The 21,707-nt window shown below is 51.3% G+C and overlaps 1 protein-coding gene across 1 annotated transcript in view; it reads left to right on the forward strand.

Annotated features, from left to right (window-relative positions):
- Nucleotides 1-21,707, forward strand: part of si:dkey-215k6.1 (transmembrane protein 132C) — a 371,736-nt gene that overhangs the window by 106,769 nt on the left and 243,260 nt on the right. The window contains exon 4 of the mRNA XM_055918399.1: nucleotides 20,328-20,471. Within this exon, the coding sequence (XP_055774374.1) occupies nucleotides 20,328-20,471 (144 nt within the window). The remainder of the gene's footprint in view (nucleotides 1-20,327; nucleotides 20,472-21,707) is intronic.

Raw genomic sequence — 21,707 nt, forward strand, 5'->3', positions numbered from 1 at the left:
CGCTATACGGCACGGCACGCTATACGGCACGGCACGCTATACGGCACGGCACGCTATACGGCACAGGACGCTATACGGCACAGCACGCTATACGGCACAGCACGCTATACGGCACAGGACGCTATACGGCACAGGACGCTATACGGCACACCACGCTATACGGCACAGGACGCTATACGGCACAGCACGCCATACGGCACAGCACGCCCTACGGCACAGCACGCCCTACGGCACAGCACGCCATACGGCACAGGACGCTATACGGCACAGCACGCCATACGGCACAGCACGCCATACGGCACAGCACGCCATACGGCACAGGACGCCATACGGCACAGTACGCCATACGGCACAGCACGCCCTACGGCACAGCACGCCATACGGCACAGCACGCCCTACGGCACAGCACGCCCTACGGCACAGCACGCCATACGGCACAGGACGCTATACGGCACAGCACGCTATACGGCACAGCACGCTATACGGCACAGCACGCTATACGGCACAGCACGCCATACGGCACAGCACGCCCTACGGCACAGCACGCCCTACGGCACAGGACGCTATACGGCACAGCACGCCATACGGCACAGCACGCCATACGGCACAGCACGCCATACGGCACAGGACGCCATGACGGCACAGCACGCCCTACGGCACAGCACGCCCTACGGCACAGCACGCCCTACGGCACAGCACGCCATACGGCACAGCACGCCCTACGGCACAGCACGCCCTACGGCACAGCACGCCATACGGCATAGGACGCTATACGGCACAGCACGCTATACGGCACAGCACGCTATACGGCACAGCACGCTATACGGCACAGCACGCTATACGGATACAGCTGCCAATGCATCTTTTAAAGACATTTTCTTTGGAGGAGATTGCATTCATGGTACATTCTGCACATGGTGGTGTAAATGACCTTAAAAAGTTTCTAATGATTCACAGGAGTTGGATTAAATGCGGAAGACACATTTCAGTTGAATATATTCAGTTTGACCACTGACTAGGTATCCCTACTTTCCCTAATAGTGTGCCTGGCATTTAATCTCAGCCTCTGGGTTTCTTGGAGAATGTTATTGGTATGTTAGTGGGGGCTTGACTGTAGATGACTGTAGGGCTTCTCTTCAGGTGTAATTCAGAGATTTTTCTGTCAAGTATGGTTTCAGTGAATGCCTGGGAAATCCTTAGGTTTCGACTAAATATTGGTGCTGTCGTTAGGTGAGTGAGTCTGGATGCTTAGACTGTAGCGTTTCTGGTTTTATGGTCTGATGTGGAAGATAGCACTCAGCCAGAACCAGACCACCCACCCTGCCTCTGTGTGTGTGTGTGTGTGTGTGGGGGTGTGTGTGTGTGTGTGTGTGTGTGTGTGTGTGTGTGTGTGTGTGTGTGTGTGTGTGTGTGTGTGTGTGTGTGTGTGTGTGTGTGTGTGTGTATGGCCGTCTGAGACAGGTCCTCCTTAGATACTGTTAAATCAGTCTGGTGTGCTTGAGTTCCCTTTCTGCCAGCAGCCCTGTATTAAAGCATTACCTACACACAACTGAGTTCTTTCACTTACGTAAATATTGGCACTAATCAGGAATTCCCTGCCGAGTTAATTTCCAGGCTATCCCCAAAAATGTTTAAGAAATAAAGTTATTTTGGCATCGTTTAAAACCTGGTGTCCGGATGCGTGCAGTGACTTCTACCTTTAACAGCCATTTATTCTGACAGCAGTCACCTAATTTGCATTAACATTTGAATATTCAAATTATATCCCAAATCAAGCTTTTCGGTTTATTTGTTTTGTGAAAAGCAACAACAGACGTTACATTGGTTAAGTGCAGTTTAATGAGCCGTCGCTGAGAGCTTTATTTGACTCTACTTTGTTCCTTAGGTGACTTCTTGGCTTCCTTTGGTTTAGTCTGTAACCCTCTGTAACCCTCTGTAACCCACTGTAACCTTCTGTAGCTCCCTGTAACCCACTGTAACCCCCTGTAACCCTCTGTAACCCCCTGTAACCCCCTGTAACCCTCTGTAACCCCATGTATCTCCCTGTAACCCTCTGTAACCCACTGTAACCCTCTGTAACCCCCTGTAACCCCCTGTAACCCCCTGTAACCCACTGTAACCCACTGTGACCCACGGTAACCCCCTGTAACCCTCTGTAACCCACTATAACCCTCTGTAACCCCATGTATCTCCCTGTAACCCCCTGTAACCCACTGTAACCCACTGTAACCCCCTGTGACCCACGGTAACCCCCTGTAACCCTCTGTAACCCACTATAACCCCCTGTAACCCTCTGTAACCCCATGTATCTCCCTGTAACCCTCTGTAACCCACTGTAACCCACTGTAACCCTCTGTAACCCCCTGTAACCCACTGTAACCCTCTGTAACCCCATGTAGCTCCCTGTAACCCACTGTAACCCCCTGTAACCCACGGTAACCCCCTGTAACCCTCTGTAACCCACTAAAACCCCCTGTAACCCTCTGTAACCCCCTGTAACCCCCTGTAACCCCCTGTAACCCCCTGTAACCCTCTGTAACCCCCTGTAACCCCCTGTAACCCTCTGTAACCCTCTGTAACCCCCTGTAACCCTCTGTAACCCTCTGTAACCCTCTGTAACCCCCTGTAACCCCATGTAGCTCCCTGTAACCCCCTGTAACCCTCTGTAACCCCCCGTAACCCCCTGTAACCCCCTGTAACCCTCTGTAACCCCCTGTAACCCTCTGTAACCCTTTGTAACCCCATGTAGCTCCCTGTAACCCCCTGTAACCCTCTGTAACCCCATGTAGCTCCCTGTAACCCTCTGTAACCCCCTGTAACCCCCTGTAACCCTCTGTAACCCACTGTAACCCCCTGCAACCCTCTGTAACCTTATGTAGCTCCCTGTAACCCTCTGTGCCCCCTGTAACCCTCTGTAACCCTCTGTAACCCTCTGTAACCTTATTAACGCCTCTGTAATCATCTGTATGCCTCTGTGAGCCTCTGTGAGCCTCTGAAACCCTCTGTATGCCTCTGTAAGCCTATGTAAGCTTATGTAACCCTCTGTAAGCCTCTTTAAGCCTCTGTAACCCTTTGTAACCCACTGTAACCCCCTGTAAGCCTCTGTAAGCCTCTGTAAGCCTCTGTAACCCTCTGTAACCCTATGTAAGCCTCTTTAAGCCTCTTTAAGCCTCTGTAAGCCTCTGTATGCCTTTGTAAGACTCTGTAAGCCTCTGTAACCCTCTGTACGCCTCTTTAAGCCCCTGTAACCCTCTGTAACCCTCTGTAAGCCCATGTAACCCTTTTAAACAGGGTATCACATTAAATCAGATTGTATGGACAGGGCTGACCTGATCCTAGATCAGCACTCCTACTCTGAGATGCTTCATAAATACAACTCCAAACCTGCATATTCAATTAAAAATAATGGTCCTCTTGATGGACTGTCTTAGCCAAACTCCTTTATCCCCCTTCCTCCATCCATCCCCCTCCATCCATCCCCCTTCCTCCATCCATCCCCCTCCTCCATCCATCTACCCCCCCCCTCCTCCATCCATCTACCCCCCCTCCTCCATCCATCTACCCCCCTCCTCCATCCATCTACCCCCCTCCTCCATCCATCTACCCCCCCTCCTCCATCCATCTACCCCCCTCCTCCATCCATCTACCCCCCCTCCTCCATCCATCTATCCCCCCTCCTCCATCCATCTACCCCCCCTCCTCCATCCATCTACCCCCCTCCTCCATCCATCTACCCCCCTCCTCCATCCATCTACCCCCCCTCCTCCATCCATCTACCCCCCTCCTCCATCCATCTATCCCCCCTCCTCCATCCATCTACCCCCCCTCCTCCATCCATCTACCCCCCTCCTCCATCCATCTACCCCCCTTCCTCCATCCATCTACCCCCCCTCCTCCATCCATCTATCCCCCCTCCTCCATCCATCTACCCCCCTTCCTCCATCCATCCCCCTCCTCCATCCATCTACCCCCCCCTCCTCCATCCATCTACCCCCCCTCCTCCATCCATCTACCCCCCCTCCTCCATCCATCTACCCCCCTCCTCCATCCATCTACCCCCCTCCTCCATCCATCTACCCCCCCTCCTCCATCCATCTACCCCCCTCCTCCATCCATCTACCCCCCTCCTCCATCCATCCCCCTCCTCCATCCATCTACCCCCCCCTCCTCCATCCATCTACCCCCCCTCCTCCATCCATCTACCCCCCTCCTCCATCCATCTACCCCCCTCCTCCATCCATCTACCCCCCCTCCTCCATCCATCTACCCCCCCTCCTCCATCCATCTACCCCCCCTCCTCCATCCATCTATCCCCCCTCCTCCATCCATCTACCCCCCCTCCTCCATCCATCTACCCCCCTCCTCCATCCATCTACCCCCCTCCTCCATCCATCTACCCCCCCTCCTCCATCCATCTACCCCCCTCCTCCATCCATCTACCCCCCCTCCTCCATCCATCTACCCCCCCTCCTCCATCCATCTACCCCCCTCCTCCATCCATCTACCCCCCCTCCTCCATCCATCTACCCCCCCTCCTCCATCCATCTATCCCCCCTCCTCCATCCATCTACCCCCCCTCCTCCATCCATCTACCCCCCTCCCCTCCATCCATCTACCCCCCTCCTCCATCCATCTACCCCCCCTCCTTCATCCATCTACCCCCCCTCCTCCATCCATCTACCCCCCCTCCTCCATCCATCTACCCCCCCTCCTCCATCCATCTACCCCCCTCCCCTCCATCCATCTACCCCCCTCCTCCATCCATCTACCCCCCCTCCTTCATCCATCTACCCCCCTCCTCCATCCATCTACCCCCCCTCCTTCATCCATCTACCCCCCCTCCTCCATCCATCTACCCCCCTCCTCCATCCATCTACCCCCCCTCCTCCATCCATCTACCCCCCTCCTCCATCCATCTACCCCCCCTCCTCCATCCATCTACCCCCCTCCCCTCCATCCATCTACCCCCCCTCCCCTCCATCCATCTACCCCCCTCCCCTCCATCCATCTACCCCCCTCCTCCATCCATCTACCCCCCCTCCTCCATCCATCTACCCCCCCTCCTCCATCCATCTACCCCCCTCCTCCATCCATCTACCCCCCCTCCTCCATCCATCTACCCCCCTCCTCATCCATCTACCCCCCTCCTCCATCCATCTACCCCCCCTCCTCCATCCATCTACCCCCCCTCCCCTCCATCCATCTACCCCCCCTCCTCCATCCATCTACCCCCCCTCCCCTCCATCCATCTACCCCCCCTCCTCCATCCATCTACCCCCCTCCTCCATCCATCTACCCCCCCTCCTCCATCCATCTACCCCCCCTCCTCCATCCATCTACCCCCCCTCCTCCATCCATCTACCCCCCTCCTCCATCCATCTACCCCCCTCCTCCATCCATCTACCCCCCTCCCCTCCATCCATCTACCCCCCTCCTCCATCCATCTATCCCCCCCCTCCATCCATCTACCCCCCCTCCTCCATCCATCTACCCCCCTCCCCTCCATCCATCTACCCCCCTCCTCATCCATCTACCCCCCCTCCTCCATCCATCTACCCCCCTCCTCCATCCATCTACCCCCCTCCCCTCCATCCATCTACCCCCCTCCTCCATCCATCTATCCCCCCTCCTCCATCCATCTACCCCCCTCCTCCATCCATCTACCCCCCCTCCCCTCCATCCATCTACCCCCCTCCTCCATCCATCTACCCCCTCCCCTCCATCCATCTACCCCCCTCCTCCATCCATCTACCCCCCCTCCCTCCATCCATCTACCCCCCTCCTCCATCCATCTACCCCCCCTCCCCTCCATCCATCTACCCCCCCTCCCCTCCATCCATCTACCCCCCCTCCCCTCCATCCATCTACCCCCCCTCCTCCATCCATCTACCCCCCCTCCTCCATCCATCTACCCCCCCTCCCCTCCATCCATCTACCCCCCCTCCCCTCCATCCATCTACCCCCCTCCCCTCCATCCATCTACCCCCCTCCCCTCCATCCATCTACCCCCCCTCCTCCATCCATCTACCCCCCCTCCTCCATCCATCTACCCCCCCTCCCCTCCATCCATCTACCCCCCTCCCCTCCATCCATCTACCCCCCCTCCTCTCCATCCATCTACCCCCCCTCCTCCATCCATCTACCCCCCCTCCCCTCCATCCATCTACCCCCCCTCCCCTCCATCCATCTACCCGCCCCTCCTCCATCCATCTACCCCCCTCCTCCATCCATCTACCCCCCCTCCTCCATCCATCTACCCCCCCTCCCCTCCATCCATCTACCCCCCCTCCTCCATCCATCTACCCCCCCCCCTCCCCTCCATCCATCTACCCCCCTCCCCTCCATCCATCTACCCCCCCCCCCTCTCCATCCATCTACCCCCCCCTCCATCCATCTACCCCCCCTCCTCCATCCATCTACCCCCCTCCCCTCCATCCATCTACCCCCCTCCCCTCCATCCATCTACCCCCCCTCCTCTCCATCCATCTACCCCCCCCCTCCATCCATCTACCCCCCCCCTCTCCATCCATCTACCCCCCCCCTCCATCCATCTACCCCCCCTCCTCCATCCATCTACCCCCCCTCCCCTCCATCCATCTACCCCCCTCCCCTCCATCCATCTACCCCCCCTCCTCTCCATCCATCTACCCCCCCCTCCATCCATCTACCCCCCCTCCTCTCCATCCATCTACCCCCCCCTCCATCCATCTACCCCCCCTCCTCCATCCATCTACCCCCCCTCCCCTCCATCCATCTACCCCCCTCCCCTCCATCCATCTACCCCCCCTCCTCTCCATCCATCTACCCCCCCCCTCCATCCATCTACCCCCCCCCCTCCTCCATCCATCTACCCCCCTCCTCCATCCATCTACCCCCCCTCCTCCATCCATCTACCCCCCCTCCCCTCCATCCATCTACCCCCCTCCCCTCCATCCATCTACCCCCCTCCTCCATCCATCTACCCCCCTCCCCTCCATCCATCTACCCCCCCCCTCCATCCATCTACCCCCCCCCTCCTCCATCCATCTAACCCCCCCTCCTCCATCCATCTACCCCCCCTCCTCCATCCATCTACCCCCCTCCTCCATCCATCTACCCCCTCCTCCATCCATCTACCCCCCCTCCTCCATCCATCTACCCCCCCCTCCTCCATCCATCTACCCCCCTCCTCCATCCATCTACCCCCCTCCTCCATCCATCTACCCCCCCTCCTCCATCCATCTACCCCCCTCCTCCATCCATCTACCCCCCCTCCTCCATCCATCTATCCCCCCTCCTCCATCCATCTACCCCCCCTCCTCCATCCATCTACCCCCCTCCTCCATCCATCTACCCCCCTCCTCCATCCATCTACCCCCCCTCCTCCATCCATCTACCCCCCCTCCTCCATCCATCTACCCCCCCTCCTCCATCCATCTACTCCCCCCTCCTCCATCCATCTACCCCCCCTCCCCTCCATCCATCCCCCTCCATCCATCTACCCCCCCTCCCCTCCATCCATCCCCCTCCATCCATCTACCCCCCCTCCTCCACCCATCCATTCACCCTCTCCCTCCCGCCTTAGCCAAGACACTCCCTGTCTTGCGGTTATATCAGAGCTCTGATGTAGCTGATAAATAATTCAGCTGTGTGTCTGTGTGTGGGCCTTTTCAGTGTGTGTGTGTGTGGGGGGGTAAGCTCTCTAAGTTTCCCTTTGTCCTCTCTCTCAACCTGGTGTCAAGAGATCTGTGCTAAGTGCATCTGATGGAGCTCAAAAGCCGCTGGGCAGGCCTGGGTCACACTGTTAGGGTCAGGGGCAGGGTCTCTCCCTTCCTTTCTCAGGGCAGGCCTGGGTCACACTGTTAGGGTCAGGGGCAGGGTCTCTCCCTTCCTTTCTCAGGGCAGGCCTGGGTCACACTGTTAGGGACAGGGGCAGGGTCTCTCCCCTTCCTTTCTCAGGGCAGGCCTGGGTCACACTGTTAGGGACAGGGGCAGGGTCTCTCCCCTTCCTTTCTCAGGGCAGGCCTGGGTCACACTGTTAGGGACAGGGGCAGGGTCTCTCCCCTTCCTTTCTCAGGGCAGGCCTGGGTCACACTGTTAGGGACAGGGGCAGGGTCTCTCCCCTTCCTTTCTCAGGGCAGGCCTGGGTCACACTGTTAGGGACAGGGGCAGGGTCTCTCCCCTTCCTTTCTCAGGGCAGGCCTGGGTAACACTGTTAGGGACAGGGGCAGGGTCTCTCCCCTTCCTTTCTCAGGGCAGGCCTGGGTAACACTGTTAGGGACAGGGGCAGGGTCTCTCCCCTTCCTTTCTCAGGGCAGGCCTGGGTCACACTGTTAGGGACAGGGGCAGGGTCTCTCCCCTTCCTTTCTCAGGGCAGGCCTGGGTAACACTGTTAGGGACAGGGACAGGGTCTCTCCCCTTCCTTTCTCAGGGCAGGCCTGGGTAACACTGTTAGGGACAGGGACAGGGTCTCTCCCCTTCCTTTCTCAGGGCAGGCCTGGGTCACACTGTTAGGGACAGGGGCAGGGTCTCTCCCCTTCCTTTCTCAGGGCAGGCCTGGGTCACACTGTTAGGGACAGGGGCAGGGTCTCTCCCCTTCCTTTCTCAGGGCAGGCCTGGGTCACACTGTTAGGGACAGGGGCAGGGTCTCTCTCCTTCCTTTCTCAGGGCAGGCCTGGGTAACACTGTTAGGGACAGGGACAGGGTCTCTCCCCTTCCTTTCTCAGGGCAGGCCTGGGTCACACTGTTAGGGACAGGGGCGGGGTCTCTCCCCTTCCTTTCTCAGGGCAGGCCTGGGTCACACTGTTAGGGACAGGGGCGGGGTCTCTCCCCTTCCTTTCTCAGGGCAGGCCTGGGTCACACTGTTAGGGACAGGGGCGGGGTCTCTCTTCAGTCCAGTCCTTGTGCGATATCTCAAATGCCACCCTATTCCCTACATAGTGCACTACTTTTGACCAGGTTCCATAGGGTCACATGGCCATATGGTTCTGGTCAAAAGTAGTGCACTATGTAGGGACTAGAGTGTCATTTGGGGCAGAAGCCTGTATTCAGTGCTGTCTCTCTCAGTATGTGTGCCACTCTAAGCACAAGTGACCGTGCTTGGCAGCGCCAAGATCCCCGCGGGCGAGCCCAGAAAAACACAGCAGCCACAGGCCTGGGGCTGTGTCCAATAAGCCAATAAGCCAATGGAAGAGTGTGGGCCGGTGGTAAAGGGTTGCCAAGGCAGCGAGTGGTGAAGGCCCCACAGGGACTCCTCAGACACCCCAACCGTTCTGTTTGTTGGTTGGACCTCTGACACAAACCCCACTACTCCTATATCTACTCTTCTCCCTTGCACAGTACCAGTTTGTTTATTTGTCCAATCTTCTTGTTTGACATGTTGTTTTGCCCAGACCCAACTGGTCGTTCATGTGTGCCACAGCAAAGGCAAACGAGAGGGCCTGGGGGGAAACCAGTGTGTGTGTTTGTTTGTTTGTGGTGCAAAGGTTGCTTCACCCTTTCTGGGAGCTGCTGGTTTGGTGTAGTGGAACCAGGGCTAATCCAGCCTTCTCGCTGTCAGACTCCTGAGTGGGACTGTTTATTTGTATTGTCTGACGATCTGGAATCGATTAGAGCAAGTCAACTCCCTTTACTGGGTCCCCAGTTAATTAAATGCCAATTGGATTAGTCTGAAGGCCTGAATGCCACCCTCAGCATTTGCTCACCACACACAAACAGACTCATGGAACATGCTAATGACTGACCTTTTCACTCCTTCTCCCCTGTTCCCCCTGTTCCCCCTGTTCCTTCTCTTCATCCTCTTCCTCCTCATCCTCCTAGTCCCCCGTTCCTTCTCCTCTTCATTGTCATCTTCCTCCTCCTCCCTGTTCCTTATTCTGTTCTTCATCCTCTTCCTCATACCCCATTCCTTCTCCTCTTTGTCCTCCTCATCCTCCTAGTCCCCCGTTCCTTCTCCTCTTCATTGTCATCTTCCTCCTCCTCCCTGTTCCTCATTCTGTTCTTCATCCTCTTCCTCATACCCCATTCCTTCTCCTCTTTGTCCTCCTCATCCTCCTCCTCCCCCATTCCTTCTCCTCTTCGTCATCATCTTCTTCCTCCTCCCCTCTTCCTTCTCCTCTTCACTGTCCTCTTTCTCATCCTCTATTCCTTCTCCTCTTTGCCGTCATCTTCCTCCTCCCCCATTCCTTCTCTTCTACATCCCTATGTTCCTTCTCATTTTCCTTCTCCTCCTCATCTTCTTCTAAGCTAGTGATGTGTAAGGGACAGGGGCAGGGTTGAGTTATCTCTAAGCTAGTGTTGTGTAAGGGACAGGGGCAGGGTTGAGTTATCTCTAGGCTAGTGATGTGTAAAGGACAGGGGCAGGGTTGAGTTATCTCTAGGCTAGTGATGTGTAAGGGACAGGGGCAGGGTTGAGTTATCTTTAAGCTAGTGATGTGTAAGGGACAGGGGCAGGGTTGAGTTATCGCTAAGCTAGTGATGTGTAAGGGACAGGGGCAGGGTTGAGTTATCTCTAAGCTAGTGATGTGTAAGGGACAGGGGCAGGGTTGAGTTATCTCTAGGCTAGTGATGTGTAAGGGACATGGGCAGGGTTGAGTTATCTCTAGGCTAGTGATGTGTAAGGGACAGGGGCAGGGTTGAGTTATCTCTAGGCTAGTGATGTGTAAGGGACAGGGGCAGGGTTGAGTTATCTCTAGGCTAGTTATGTGTAAGGGACAGGGGCAGGGTTGAGTTATCTTTAGTTAAGCAGATTTACCTTTTATTTTCTTCCAAATCTGAATCTTTCTTTTTTTTAGATGATGTAAGCTTATTGGTTGACACACTGTTCTGCGACATATTGTGCTATCGTCTACATTTAACACCAGGATATGTTGTAAACATATAGAACCTGATGTCTTCTGTTCATTCATAATGCTAATTAAACACACACACACACAGAAACACATTCTGTTTTCAGCTACAATTCATTACACAATAACATTTGCGGTAAACTTATATAACGAACGGAGGGAGGCAGCAGCTGGGATGTTATAGGGGGCACTGGAAGAAAACAGCTGCTCCCATCTGCAAACCTGGTTACTTTTTTTATCTCCCAAACAGCGCAGCTTCGTTTTTAAGGACAGAATTAGTCCCGTACCTACGGAGATATTTGGTATTTTATTAGAATCCCCATTAGCTGTTGCAAAAGCAGCAGCTACTCTTCCTGGGGTCCACACAAAACATGAAACATAATACAGAATGACATAACACAGAACATCATTAGACATGAAGACTAGGTAGAGTTAGATGAAGACTAGGTAGTCTGCTATCCTATTCCCACAGCTAGGGACAGCATTTTTCTGCTACAAACATTCGATTGAAGAAGTGAAAGCGTCTGTCTGTTGTCTCAGTTTTTGTCCCCCTTCATTTGATTGGTCCTCCACAACAACGTTTGAAAGCTCAGGACAAGCGGGCCCTAATCACAGGCGACATGCTGCGACGACGGCAGGCACTGTGGTTCCTCGGCTAACAAACAGATTGAGAGAGTTTGTTTCAGGATGAAACCGAGCTGAGGATGGTGGGGTGTTGAGCGTCGAACAAATCTGAGACAGCCTGCTGTCCAGCCACATTGTCTGCTGTCCAAACTTCATGATGACTTGTTTAGGGAAAAGTGTTTGTTGTCGTCTTCATCATACATTTCTTTCCCAGATGGGTAGAGAGGGATTGTTGTTGGTGTTTTACGTTCCCAGATGGGTAGAGAGGGATTGTTGTTGGTGTTTTACATTCCCAGATGGGTAGAGAGGGATTGTTGTTGGTGTTTTACATTCCCAGATGGGTAGAGAGGGATTGTTGTTGGTGTTTTACATTCCCAGATGGGTAGAGAGGGATTGTTGTTGGTGTTTTACATTCCCAGATGGGTAGAGAGGGATTGTTGTTGGTGTTTTACATTCCCAGATGGGTAGAGAGGGATTGTTGTTGGTGTTTTACGTTCCCAGATGGGTAGAGAGGGATTGTTGTTGGTGTTTTACGTTCCCAGATGGGTAGAGAGGGATTGTTGTTGGTGTTTTACGTTCCCAGATGGGTAGAGAGGGATTGTTGTTGGTGTTTTACGTTCCCAGATGGGTAGAGAGGGATTGTTGTTGGTGTTTTACGTTCCCAGATGGGTAGAGAGGGATTGTTGTTGGTGTTTTACGTTCCCAGATGGGTAGAGAGGGATTGTTGTTGGTGTTTTACGTTCCCAGATGGGTAGAGAGGGATTGTTGTTGGTGTTTTACATTCCCAGATGGGTAGAGAGGGATTGTTGTTGGTGTTTTACGTTCCCAGATGGGTAGAGAGGGATTGTTGTTGGTGTTTTACGTTCCCAGATGGGTAGAGAGGGATTGTTGTTGGTGTTTTACGTTCCCAGATGGGTAGAGAGGGATTGTTGTTGGTGTTTTACTTGGCCTGGTGTAGTGAGGCATGTGACCCTCAATCTCATCATCTGTAAGACTATATCTATGTCTATTAGGTATCTAGTAATATCTAGTAGTATTAATTCCTGTCTAAGAGTATCTATTAGTATCTTGTAGTATTTAGGACGGTATAGGAGTATCTAGGAGTATTTAGTAGTATCTAGGAGTATCTGGTAGTATTTAGTACTGTCTATAAGTATCAAGGAGTATCTAGGAGTATCTGGGATGATCTAGGGCTATCCAGTAGTATCTAGGACTATCTAGTAGTATCCAGGACTATCTATTAGTTTTTAGTAGTACCTAGGACTATCTAGGACTATCTAATAGTTTCTAATAGTATCTAGGACTATCTAGTAGTATCTAGGACTATCTAATAGTTTATAGTAGTATCTAGGACTATCTAGTAGTATCTAGGACTATCTAGTAGTATCTAGGAATATCTAATAGTTTGTAGTAGTATCTAGTAGTATCTAGGACTGTCTAATAGTTTCTAGTAGTATCTAAGACTATCTAGTAGTATCTATGACTATATAATAAATTATAGTAGTATCTTGTAGTTTCTAGGACTATCTAGTAGTATCTAGGACTATCTAATAGTTTCTAGTAGTATCTAATAGTGTCTAGGACTATTTTTGTAGTATCTAGGACTATCTAATACTTTCTAGTAGTATCTAGGACTATCTTATAATTTCTAGTAGTATCTAGGATTATCTAGTAGTATCTAGGAGTGTCTAGGACTATCTAGTAGTATCTAGTAGTATCTAGGACTATCTAATAATTTCTAGTAGTGTCTAGGACTATCTAGTAGTATCTAGGAGTTTCTAGGACTATCTAGTAGTATCTAGGAGTATCTAGGACTATCTAGTAGTATCTAGGACTATCTAGTAGTATCTAGGACTATCTAGTAGTATCTAGGAGTATCTAATACTTTCTAGTAGTGTCTAGGACTATCTAGTAGTATCTAGGAGTATCTAGGACTATCCTAGTAGTATCTAGGACGATCTAGTAGTATCTAGGAGTATCTAGGACTATCTAGTAGTATCTAGGAGTGTCTAGGACTATCTAGTAGTATCTAATAGTGTCTAGGACAATCTAATCGTTTCTAGTAGTATCTAGGAGTGTCTAGGACTATCTAGTAGTATCTAGGACTATCTAGTAGTATCTAGGAGTGTCTAGGACTATCTAGTAGTATCTAGGACTATCTAGTAGTATCTAGGGGTGTCTAGGACTATCTAGTAGTATCTAGTAGTATCTAGGACTATCTAATTATTTCTAGTAGTATCTAGGAGTGTCTAGTACTATCTAGTAGTATCTCGGACTATCTTATAATTTCTAGTAGTATCTAGGAGTGTCTAGGACTATCTAGTTTTATCTAAGAGTGTGGTGGTGGTGTGTGTGTGCGTGCGTGCGTGCGTGTGTGTAGGGAAGGGAATGGAGGGTAGGAGGAAAAATGTAAGGAGCTGAATGTGGGGGGTGGGAAGTGGTTGAATAAGGGGAGGAATGCCACTCTCCTGAGTGTAGGGAGGAATGAAGGAAAGAGGAGTAGGAGGGTACTGGGATGCAGAGGAGGAGGAGGGGGTGTAGCCTACAATGAGGAAGCAGTGATAGAGAGGATCTCTCTCCTTCTCGGCTCTCCGTAGTATAAATCTGACTCATTCGATTACACGGCTCCTCTAGAGGCCTTCAAGGTAACGCAACGGCCCCAGACTTATCGCTCCTGCAAGCCGTGCTGCCCGTCCGAGCGGGGGCGATTTACTGCCCGCCGCGCCATGCACACTGCCCCCGGCCCGTAAGTCACGGCATCACTCTGTCCTTGTGCCCGCTACACTGATGAACAGGCCCCGCCAGGGCCTCAACGCCAGGCCCCCAGACCTCAGATGGCTTCCTAGCATCCCCTAAGTGCCCTACCCCTCTCTCCCCACCCACCTCCCCTCTCACACCACCCCACCGCTCTCCCCACCCCCCTCTCTCCTCTCCCAGCGCTCTCCCCACCCCCCCCTCTCCCCACCCCCCTCTCACCCCACCCCCCTCTCCCCACCCACCCCTCTCTCCCCACCCCCCTCTCACCCCACCCCTCTCCCCACCCCTCTCCCCACACCCCTCTCCCCACCCCCCCTCCCTCCACCCACCCCTTCCCCACCCCCACCCCTCTCTCCCCACCCCCCTCTCACCCCACCCCTCTCCCCACCCCTCTCCCCACACCCCTCTCCCCACCCCCCCTCCCTCCACCCACCCCTGTGGCTGTGTCACACACACACACACACACACACACACACACACGCACACGCACACGCACACGCACATACACATACGCACGCACATACTCAAACTGTCTGTCAGTCCCTCCTCTGCATTAAAGGTTGATAATAGTAACACATATTAACCTCAGTGTTCCATTTAAACTGGGCTTTATTCTGTGAACAGGGGAGAATGTCTGCATTCAGTCAGAACAGTAGGGGAGAATGTCTGCAGTCAGAACATTAGGGGAGAATGTCTGCATTCAGAACATTAGGGGAGAATGTCTGCAGTCAGAACATTAAGGGAGAATGTCTGCAGTCAGAACAGTAGGGGAGAATGTCTGCAGTCAGAACAGTAGGGGAGAATGTCTGCAGTCAGAACAGTAGGGGAGAATGTCTGCATTCAGTCAGAACAGTAGGGGAGAATGTCTGCAGTCAGAACAGTAGGGGAGAATGTCTGCAGTCAGAACAGTAGGGGAGAATGTCTGCAGTCAGAACAGTAGGGGGGAATGTCTGCATTCAGTCAGAACAGTAGGGAAGAATGTCTGCACTCAGAACAGTAGGGGAGAATGTCTGCATTCAGTCAGAACATTAGGGGAGAATGTCTGCATTCAGTCAGAACAGTAAGGGAGAATGTCTGCACTCAGAACAGTAGGGGAGAATGTCTGCATTCAGTCAGAACAGTAGGGGAGAATGTCTGCAGTCAGAACAGTAGGGGAGAATGTCTGCATTCAGTCAGAACAGTAGGGGAGAATGTCTGCATTCAGTCAGAACAGTAGGGGAGAATGTCTGCATTCAGTCAGAACAGTAGGGGAGAATGTCTGCACTCAGTCAGAACAGTAGGGGAGAATGTCTGCATTCAGTCAGAACAGTAGGGGAGAATGTCTGCACTCGGTCAGAACAGTAGGGGAGAATGTCTGCATTCAGTCAGAACAGTAGGGGAGAATGTCTGCATTCAGTCAGAACAATAGGGGAGAATGTCTGCATTCAGTCAGAACAGTAGGGGAGAATGTCTGCATTCAGTCAGAACAGTAGGGGAGAATGTCTGCATTCAGTCAGAACAGTAGGGGAGAATGTCTGCACTCGGTCAGAACAGTAGGGGAGAATGTCTGCATTCAGTCAGAACAGTAGGGGAGAATGTCTGCATTCAGTCAGAACAGTAGGGGAGAATGTCTGCATTCAGAACAGTAGGGGAGAATGTCTGCACTCAGTCAGAACAGTAGGGGAGAATGTCTGCATTCAGAACAGTAGGGGAGAATGTCTGCATTCAGTCAAAACAGTAGGGGAGAATGTCTACATTCAGTCAGAACAGTAGGGGAGAATGTCTGCATTCAGTCAGAACAGTAGGGGAGAATGTCTGCATTCAGTCAGAACAGTAGGGGAGAATGTCTGCATTCAGTCAGAACAGTAGGGGAGAATGTCTGCATTCAGTCAGAACAGTAGGGGAGAATGTCTGTATTCAGTCAGAACAGTAGGGGAGAATGTCTGCATTCAAAACAGTAGGGGAGAATGTCTGCATGCAGTCAGAACAGTAGGGGAGAATGTCTGCAGTCAAAACAGTAGGGGAGAATGTCTGCACTCAGTCAGAACAGTAGGGGAGAATGTCTGCATTCAGAACAGTAGGGGAGAATGTCTGCAGTCAGAACAGTAGGGGAGAATGTCTGCACTCAGTCAGAACAGTAGGGGAGAATGTCTGCATTCAGAACAGTAGGGGAGAATGTCTGCATTCAGTCAGAACAGTAGGGGAGAATGTCTGCATTCAGTCAGAACAGTAGGGGAGAATGTCTGCACTCAGTCAGAACAGTGTGGGGAGAATGTCTGCAGTCAGAACAGTAGGGGAGAATGTCTGCACTCAGTCAGAACAGTAGGGGAGAATGTCTGCATTCAGTCAGAACAGTAGGGGAGAATGTCTGCACTCAGTCAGAACAGTAGGGGAGAATGTCTGCATTCAGTCAGAACAGTAGGGGAGAATGTCTGCACTCAGTCAGAACAGTAGGGGAGAATGTCTGCACTCAGTCAGAACAGTAGGGGAGAATGTCTGCACTCAGTCAGAACAGTAGGGGAGAATGTCTGCACTCAGTCAGAACAGTAGGGAAGAATGTCTGCATTCAGTCATAACAGTAGGGGAGAATGTCTGTATTCAGTCAGAACAGTAGGGGAGAATGTCTGTATTCAGTCAGAACAGTAGGGGAGAATGTCTGTATTCAGTCAGAACAGTAGGGGAGAATGTCTGTATTCAGTCAGAACAGTAGGGGAGAATGTCTGCAGTCAGAACAGTAGGGGAGAATGTCTGCAGTCAGAACAGTAGGGGAGAATGTCTGCAGTCAGAACAGTAGGGGAGAATGTCTGCATTCAGTCAGAACAGTAGGGGAGAATGTCTGCATTCAGTCAGAACAGTAGGGGAGAATGTCTGCACTCAGTCAGAACAGTAGGGGAGAATGTCTGCACTCAGTCAGAACAGTAGGGGAGAATGTCTGTATTCAGTCAGAACAGTAGGGGAGAATGTCTGTATTCAGTCAGAACAGTAGGGGAGAATGTCTGCAGTCAGAACAGTAGGGGAGAATGTCTGCAGTCAGAACAGTAGGGGAGAATGTCTGCAGTCAGAACAGTAGGGGAGAATGTCTGCATTCAGTCAGAACAGTAGGGGAGAATGTCTGCATTCAGTCAGAACAGTAGGGGAGAATGTCTGCAGTCAGAACAGTAGGGGAGAATGTCTGCAGTCAAAACAGTAGGGGAGAATGTCTGCATTCAGTCAGAACAGTAGGGGAGAATGTCTGCAGTCAGAACAGTAGGGGAGAATGTCTGCAGTCAAAACAGTAGGGGAGAATGTCTGCATTCAGTCAGAACAGTAGGGGAGAATGTCTGCAGTCAGAACAGTAGGGGAGAATGTCTGCACTCAGTCAGAACAGTAGGGGAGAATGTCTGCACTCAGTCAGAACAGTAGGGGAGAATGTCTGCATTCAGAACAGTAGGGGAGAATGTCTGCATTCAGTCAGAACAGTAGGGGAGAATGTCTGCAGTCAGAACAGTAGGGGAGAATGTCTGCAGTCAGAACAGTAGGGGAGAATGTCTGCATTCAGTCAAAACAGTAGGGGAGAATGTCTGCATTCAGTCAGAACAGTAGGGGAGAATGTCTGCATTCAGTCAGAACAGTAGGGGAGAATGTCTGCACTCAGTCAGAACAGTAGGGGAGAATGTCTGCACTCAGTCAGAACATAGGGGAGAATGTCTGCAGTCAGAACAGTAGGGGAGAATGTCTGCAGTCAGAACAGTAGGGGAGAATGTCTGTATTCAGTCAGAACAGTAGGGGAGAATGTCTGCAGTCAGAACAGTAGGGGAGAATGTCTGCAGTCAGAACAGTAGGGGAGAATGTCTGTATTCAGTCAGAACAGTAGGGGAGAATGTCTGTATTCAGTCAGAACAGTATGGGAGAATGTCTGTATTCAGTCACAACAGTAGGGGAGAATGTCTGCAGTCAGAACAGTAGGGGAGAATGTCTGCATTCAGTCAGAACAGTAGGGGAGAATGTCTGCAGTCAGAACAGTAGGGGAGAATGTCTGTATTCAGTCAGAACAGTAGGGGAGAATGTCTGCAGTCAGAACAGTAGGGGAGAATGTCTGCATTCAGTCAGAACAGTAGGGGAGAATGTCTGCATTCAGTCAGAACAGTAGGGGAGAATGTCTGCATTCAGAACAGTAGGGGAGAATGTCTGCATTCAGTCAGAACAGTAGGGGAGAATGTCTGCATTCAGAACAGTAGGGGAGAATGTCTGCAGTCAGAACAGTAGGGGAGAATGTCTGCATTCAGTCAGAACAGTAGGGGAGAATGTCTGCACTCAGTCAGAACAGTAGGGGAGAATGTCTGCAGTCAGAACAGTAGGGGAGAATGTCTGCACTCAGTCAGAACAGTAGGGGAGAATGTCTGCAGTCAGAACAGTAGGGGAGAATGTCTGCAGTCAGAACAGTAGGGGAGAATGTCTGCATTCAGTCAGAACAGTAGGGGAGAATGTCTGCACTCAGTCAGAACAGTAGGGGAGAATGTCTGCAGTCAGAACAGTAGGGGAGAATGTCTGCAGTCAGAACAGTAGGGGAGAATGTCTGCATTCAGTCAGAACAGTAGGGGAGAATGTCTGCATTCAGAACAGTAGGGGAGAATGTCTGCAGTCAGAACAGTAGGGGAGAATGTCTCCATTCAGTCAGAACAGTAGGGGAGAATGTCTGCATTCAGTCAGAACAGTAGGGGAGAATGTCTGCATTCAGTCAGAACAGTAGGGGAGAATATCTGCATTCAGCTAGAACAGTAATTGGGAGTGAGGTGAAGAGTGTTCTGTCGTTACAGTAATGAGGCATGTACTGTTTGGCGTAATACATTACATCTCTATGTACCGTATGATCTATAACAGAGAGTTGATTTTACCGTTTCACACACTGTAGTTGTGAAAACATACACGTCTTTCAGTATACGTTGTTTTATCTTGTGGGTGACCACATGATTGACTGTCTGGCTTTTATTAGCAACCTTGTCATGAAAAGATGTTGGAAAAGTCCAATGCTTTCCAGAATATAGCCAGACTGGATTACATTTTTATTACCCCCCTCAGTTCAGTTCTAGTACATAATTTACTCTTTATAGATTTATTTTGTTGCTTTCAGTCTCAATTCTTTTTTTTTACAGACTATGTTTTACTGTAAGGTCCTTCGAAGTAAATTGTTATAAAGGGACATGAGAAGTAGAATAAAATAGGTGAAACAGCACTCAAAAAGGAGAGATATGGGGGATTGGTTTTACTTAACAATGGTCTTAAATTATGAAAGAATGGTTTTGGGACTGTGGTTGTTTTTTTCTTCACTCCCACAGCTACTGGGAACAATTTTGTCCTTAAAATAAAGTATTTTCCAAACTGTTTAGAGGAGTTCTGAAGGAAAAGTGCTTTTTCGAGTCGAGCGCGGGATCTCCCAAACCCAAAGGACCTTTCTTGTTCTCGACAAACAGCAAGAAAAGCGTGACACATTCTCAACAGCAGTCTCTGGCAAGACACAAGAAAAGAGAGAGACAAAATAAGGGGTTGTGGGTTTCTTTTGAGAGGAAGTTTCTGATTTTTTCCGTTGGTGCTCTTGCCAAGGTCATTGGCACCTTCTAATAACTTGCTCGTTTAATAAACTCCCAGAGTATCTTGTCAAGGTGATGAATAGCGGAGTCAGCTGAGGCAGTATTAAAGGAAACTTGGGAGGGGGAGAAGGAGGGGAGAGGGCGGGATTCTGGGCACATCAATAAACACTAACACAGAGAAAAACACTTAGATACAGTACGGGAGGAAGGAGACATCCTTCACCCCGACACACTAATACATGTCCTGCACACAGGAGCAGACAGACAGACAGACAGACAGACAGACAGACAGACAGACAGACAGACAGACAGACACATTCTCCATGAAGGATCACATTACATACCAATCAGAGAAATGAAATGTTCTCAAATTATCTTTGCTATGCATAAGGGTTTGAATGATGTCAACACGATTGCAAGCTGTCACAAAAGCTGTTGGCAAATGACTGCCATTGATTTATAAAAAAGAAGTGTGCTAACGAATGCACGTGTGTGTGTGTGTGTGTGTGTCTCCAGAGCCTGTCTACTGTGCTGTATTATTGGCCTTAACCATGTTCATGCTTCCCATCTCCAGAGCCCTGTTCAGACAAGGAGTCAACTTTGTGTCAGTCAAGCCCAGCAACGTGGATTCCGCCTGGGAGATCAAACAGGAAACGCTACCCGGAAGTCCCTCCTTGTCCGTGTTCTGCCAGAGGAAGGCCAGCTCTACAGGGGAAAGGTAGGAGCCTTTTCAAAACACTATGATAAAATCACCCGACAATATAATACTGTTATTTACTCCTAATGTTAGGACTAATTACGTTATCCCTGCCGTCTTATCAACTGATTACTGGACAGACCTACTGTGCACACAGATATTTAGTCTTGATCACTAGATGTTATGTTTGCAGATTGTCCACTCGGGCTCCTGAGTCGTGCAGCGGTCTAAGGCACTGCATCTCAGTGCTAGAGGCGTTACTACAGACCTTGGTTTGATTCCAGGCTGTATCACAATCAGCCGTGATTGGGAGTCCCATAGGGCGGCGCACAATTGGCCCAGCGCTGTCCGGGTTAGGGTTTTCCCGGGGTATGCCATCATTGTAAATAAGAATTTGTTCTTAACTGACGTGCTTACTTAAATAAAGGTTAATTTAAAAAAAGTTTACAAATTAAAATGTAGAGTATTACAGGCACTGGCTACATAAAACGACTAGTTTTATTTTAAAACGTCGGCCCCACAGGGACAGCACAGGGTCGAAGGTCAGGATCAGGGCCACAGGCTTCTGGTAGCTCATAGTGTAGACCTGAACCTTAACCTCACCTCACAGGTGAGTATGGAGAGTGAGGGAGTTGGGTTTAAGGTGGCGGGGGCCTGTGCTGGGAGACGTCTAATTGGCGGACTGGGGTGGAGGGTTGCTGTGGATTGCTCTGGATTAATTCAGGCCTTTTCGCTGTTGGCTAAAGCCTAGAGTGAGCGACCCCTCCCTCCTCCTCCCACCCTCTCCTCTGCTGACAAGCTGCACTGGAAATGTATGACCCCAGTGTCATACTAAATCTGTCAGGCCGGCCGGTAATTGCTCAGTCCTCATACTTGGGGGTTTTATATGCTGGAGAAAATTGGTTTTGGCACTTTAATGTTTCCTCCGATTCAGTTGTTGCCAATAGCCCGTTGCAACTAGTTTCATAATAGTTACAAAATGAAGAGGGTGGAACATAGATTTGTATGCCAGGTCGTATGGCGAACGTCGAGTCTTTCACCGGCTCTCGAGAAGGGTGGAAGGCGAAGGGAGGAGGATGAGGCAGGAAGACGAGGGAGGAGGATGAGGCAGGAAGACGAGGGAGGAGGATGAGGCAGGAAGACGAGGGAGGAGGATGAGGCAGGAAGACGAGGGAGGAGGATGAGGCAGGAAGACGAGGGAGGACGATGAGGGAGGAGGACGTGGGAGGATGACGTGGGAGAAGGACGGAGAGAGAA

The sequence above is a fragment of the Salvelinus fontinalis genome, chromosome 4, assembly GCF_029448725.1.
Source record: "Salvelinus fontinalis isolate EN_2023a chromosome 4, ASM2944872v1, whole genome shotgun sequence".
In the NCBI taxonomy this organism is placed as follows: domain Eukaryota; kingdom Metazoa; phylum Chordata; class Actinopteri; order Salmoniformes; family Salmonidae; genus Salvelinus; species Salvelinus fontinalis.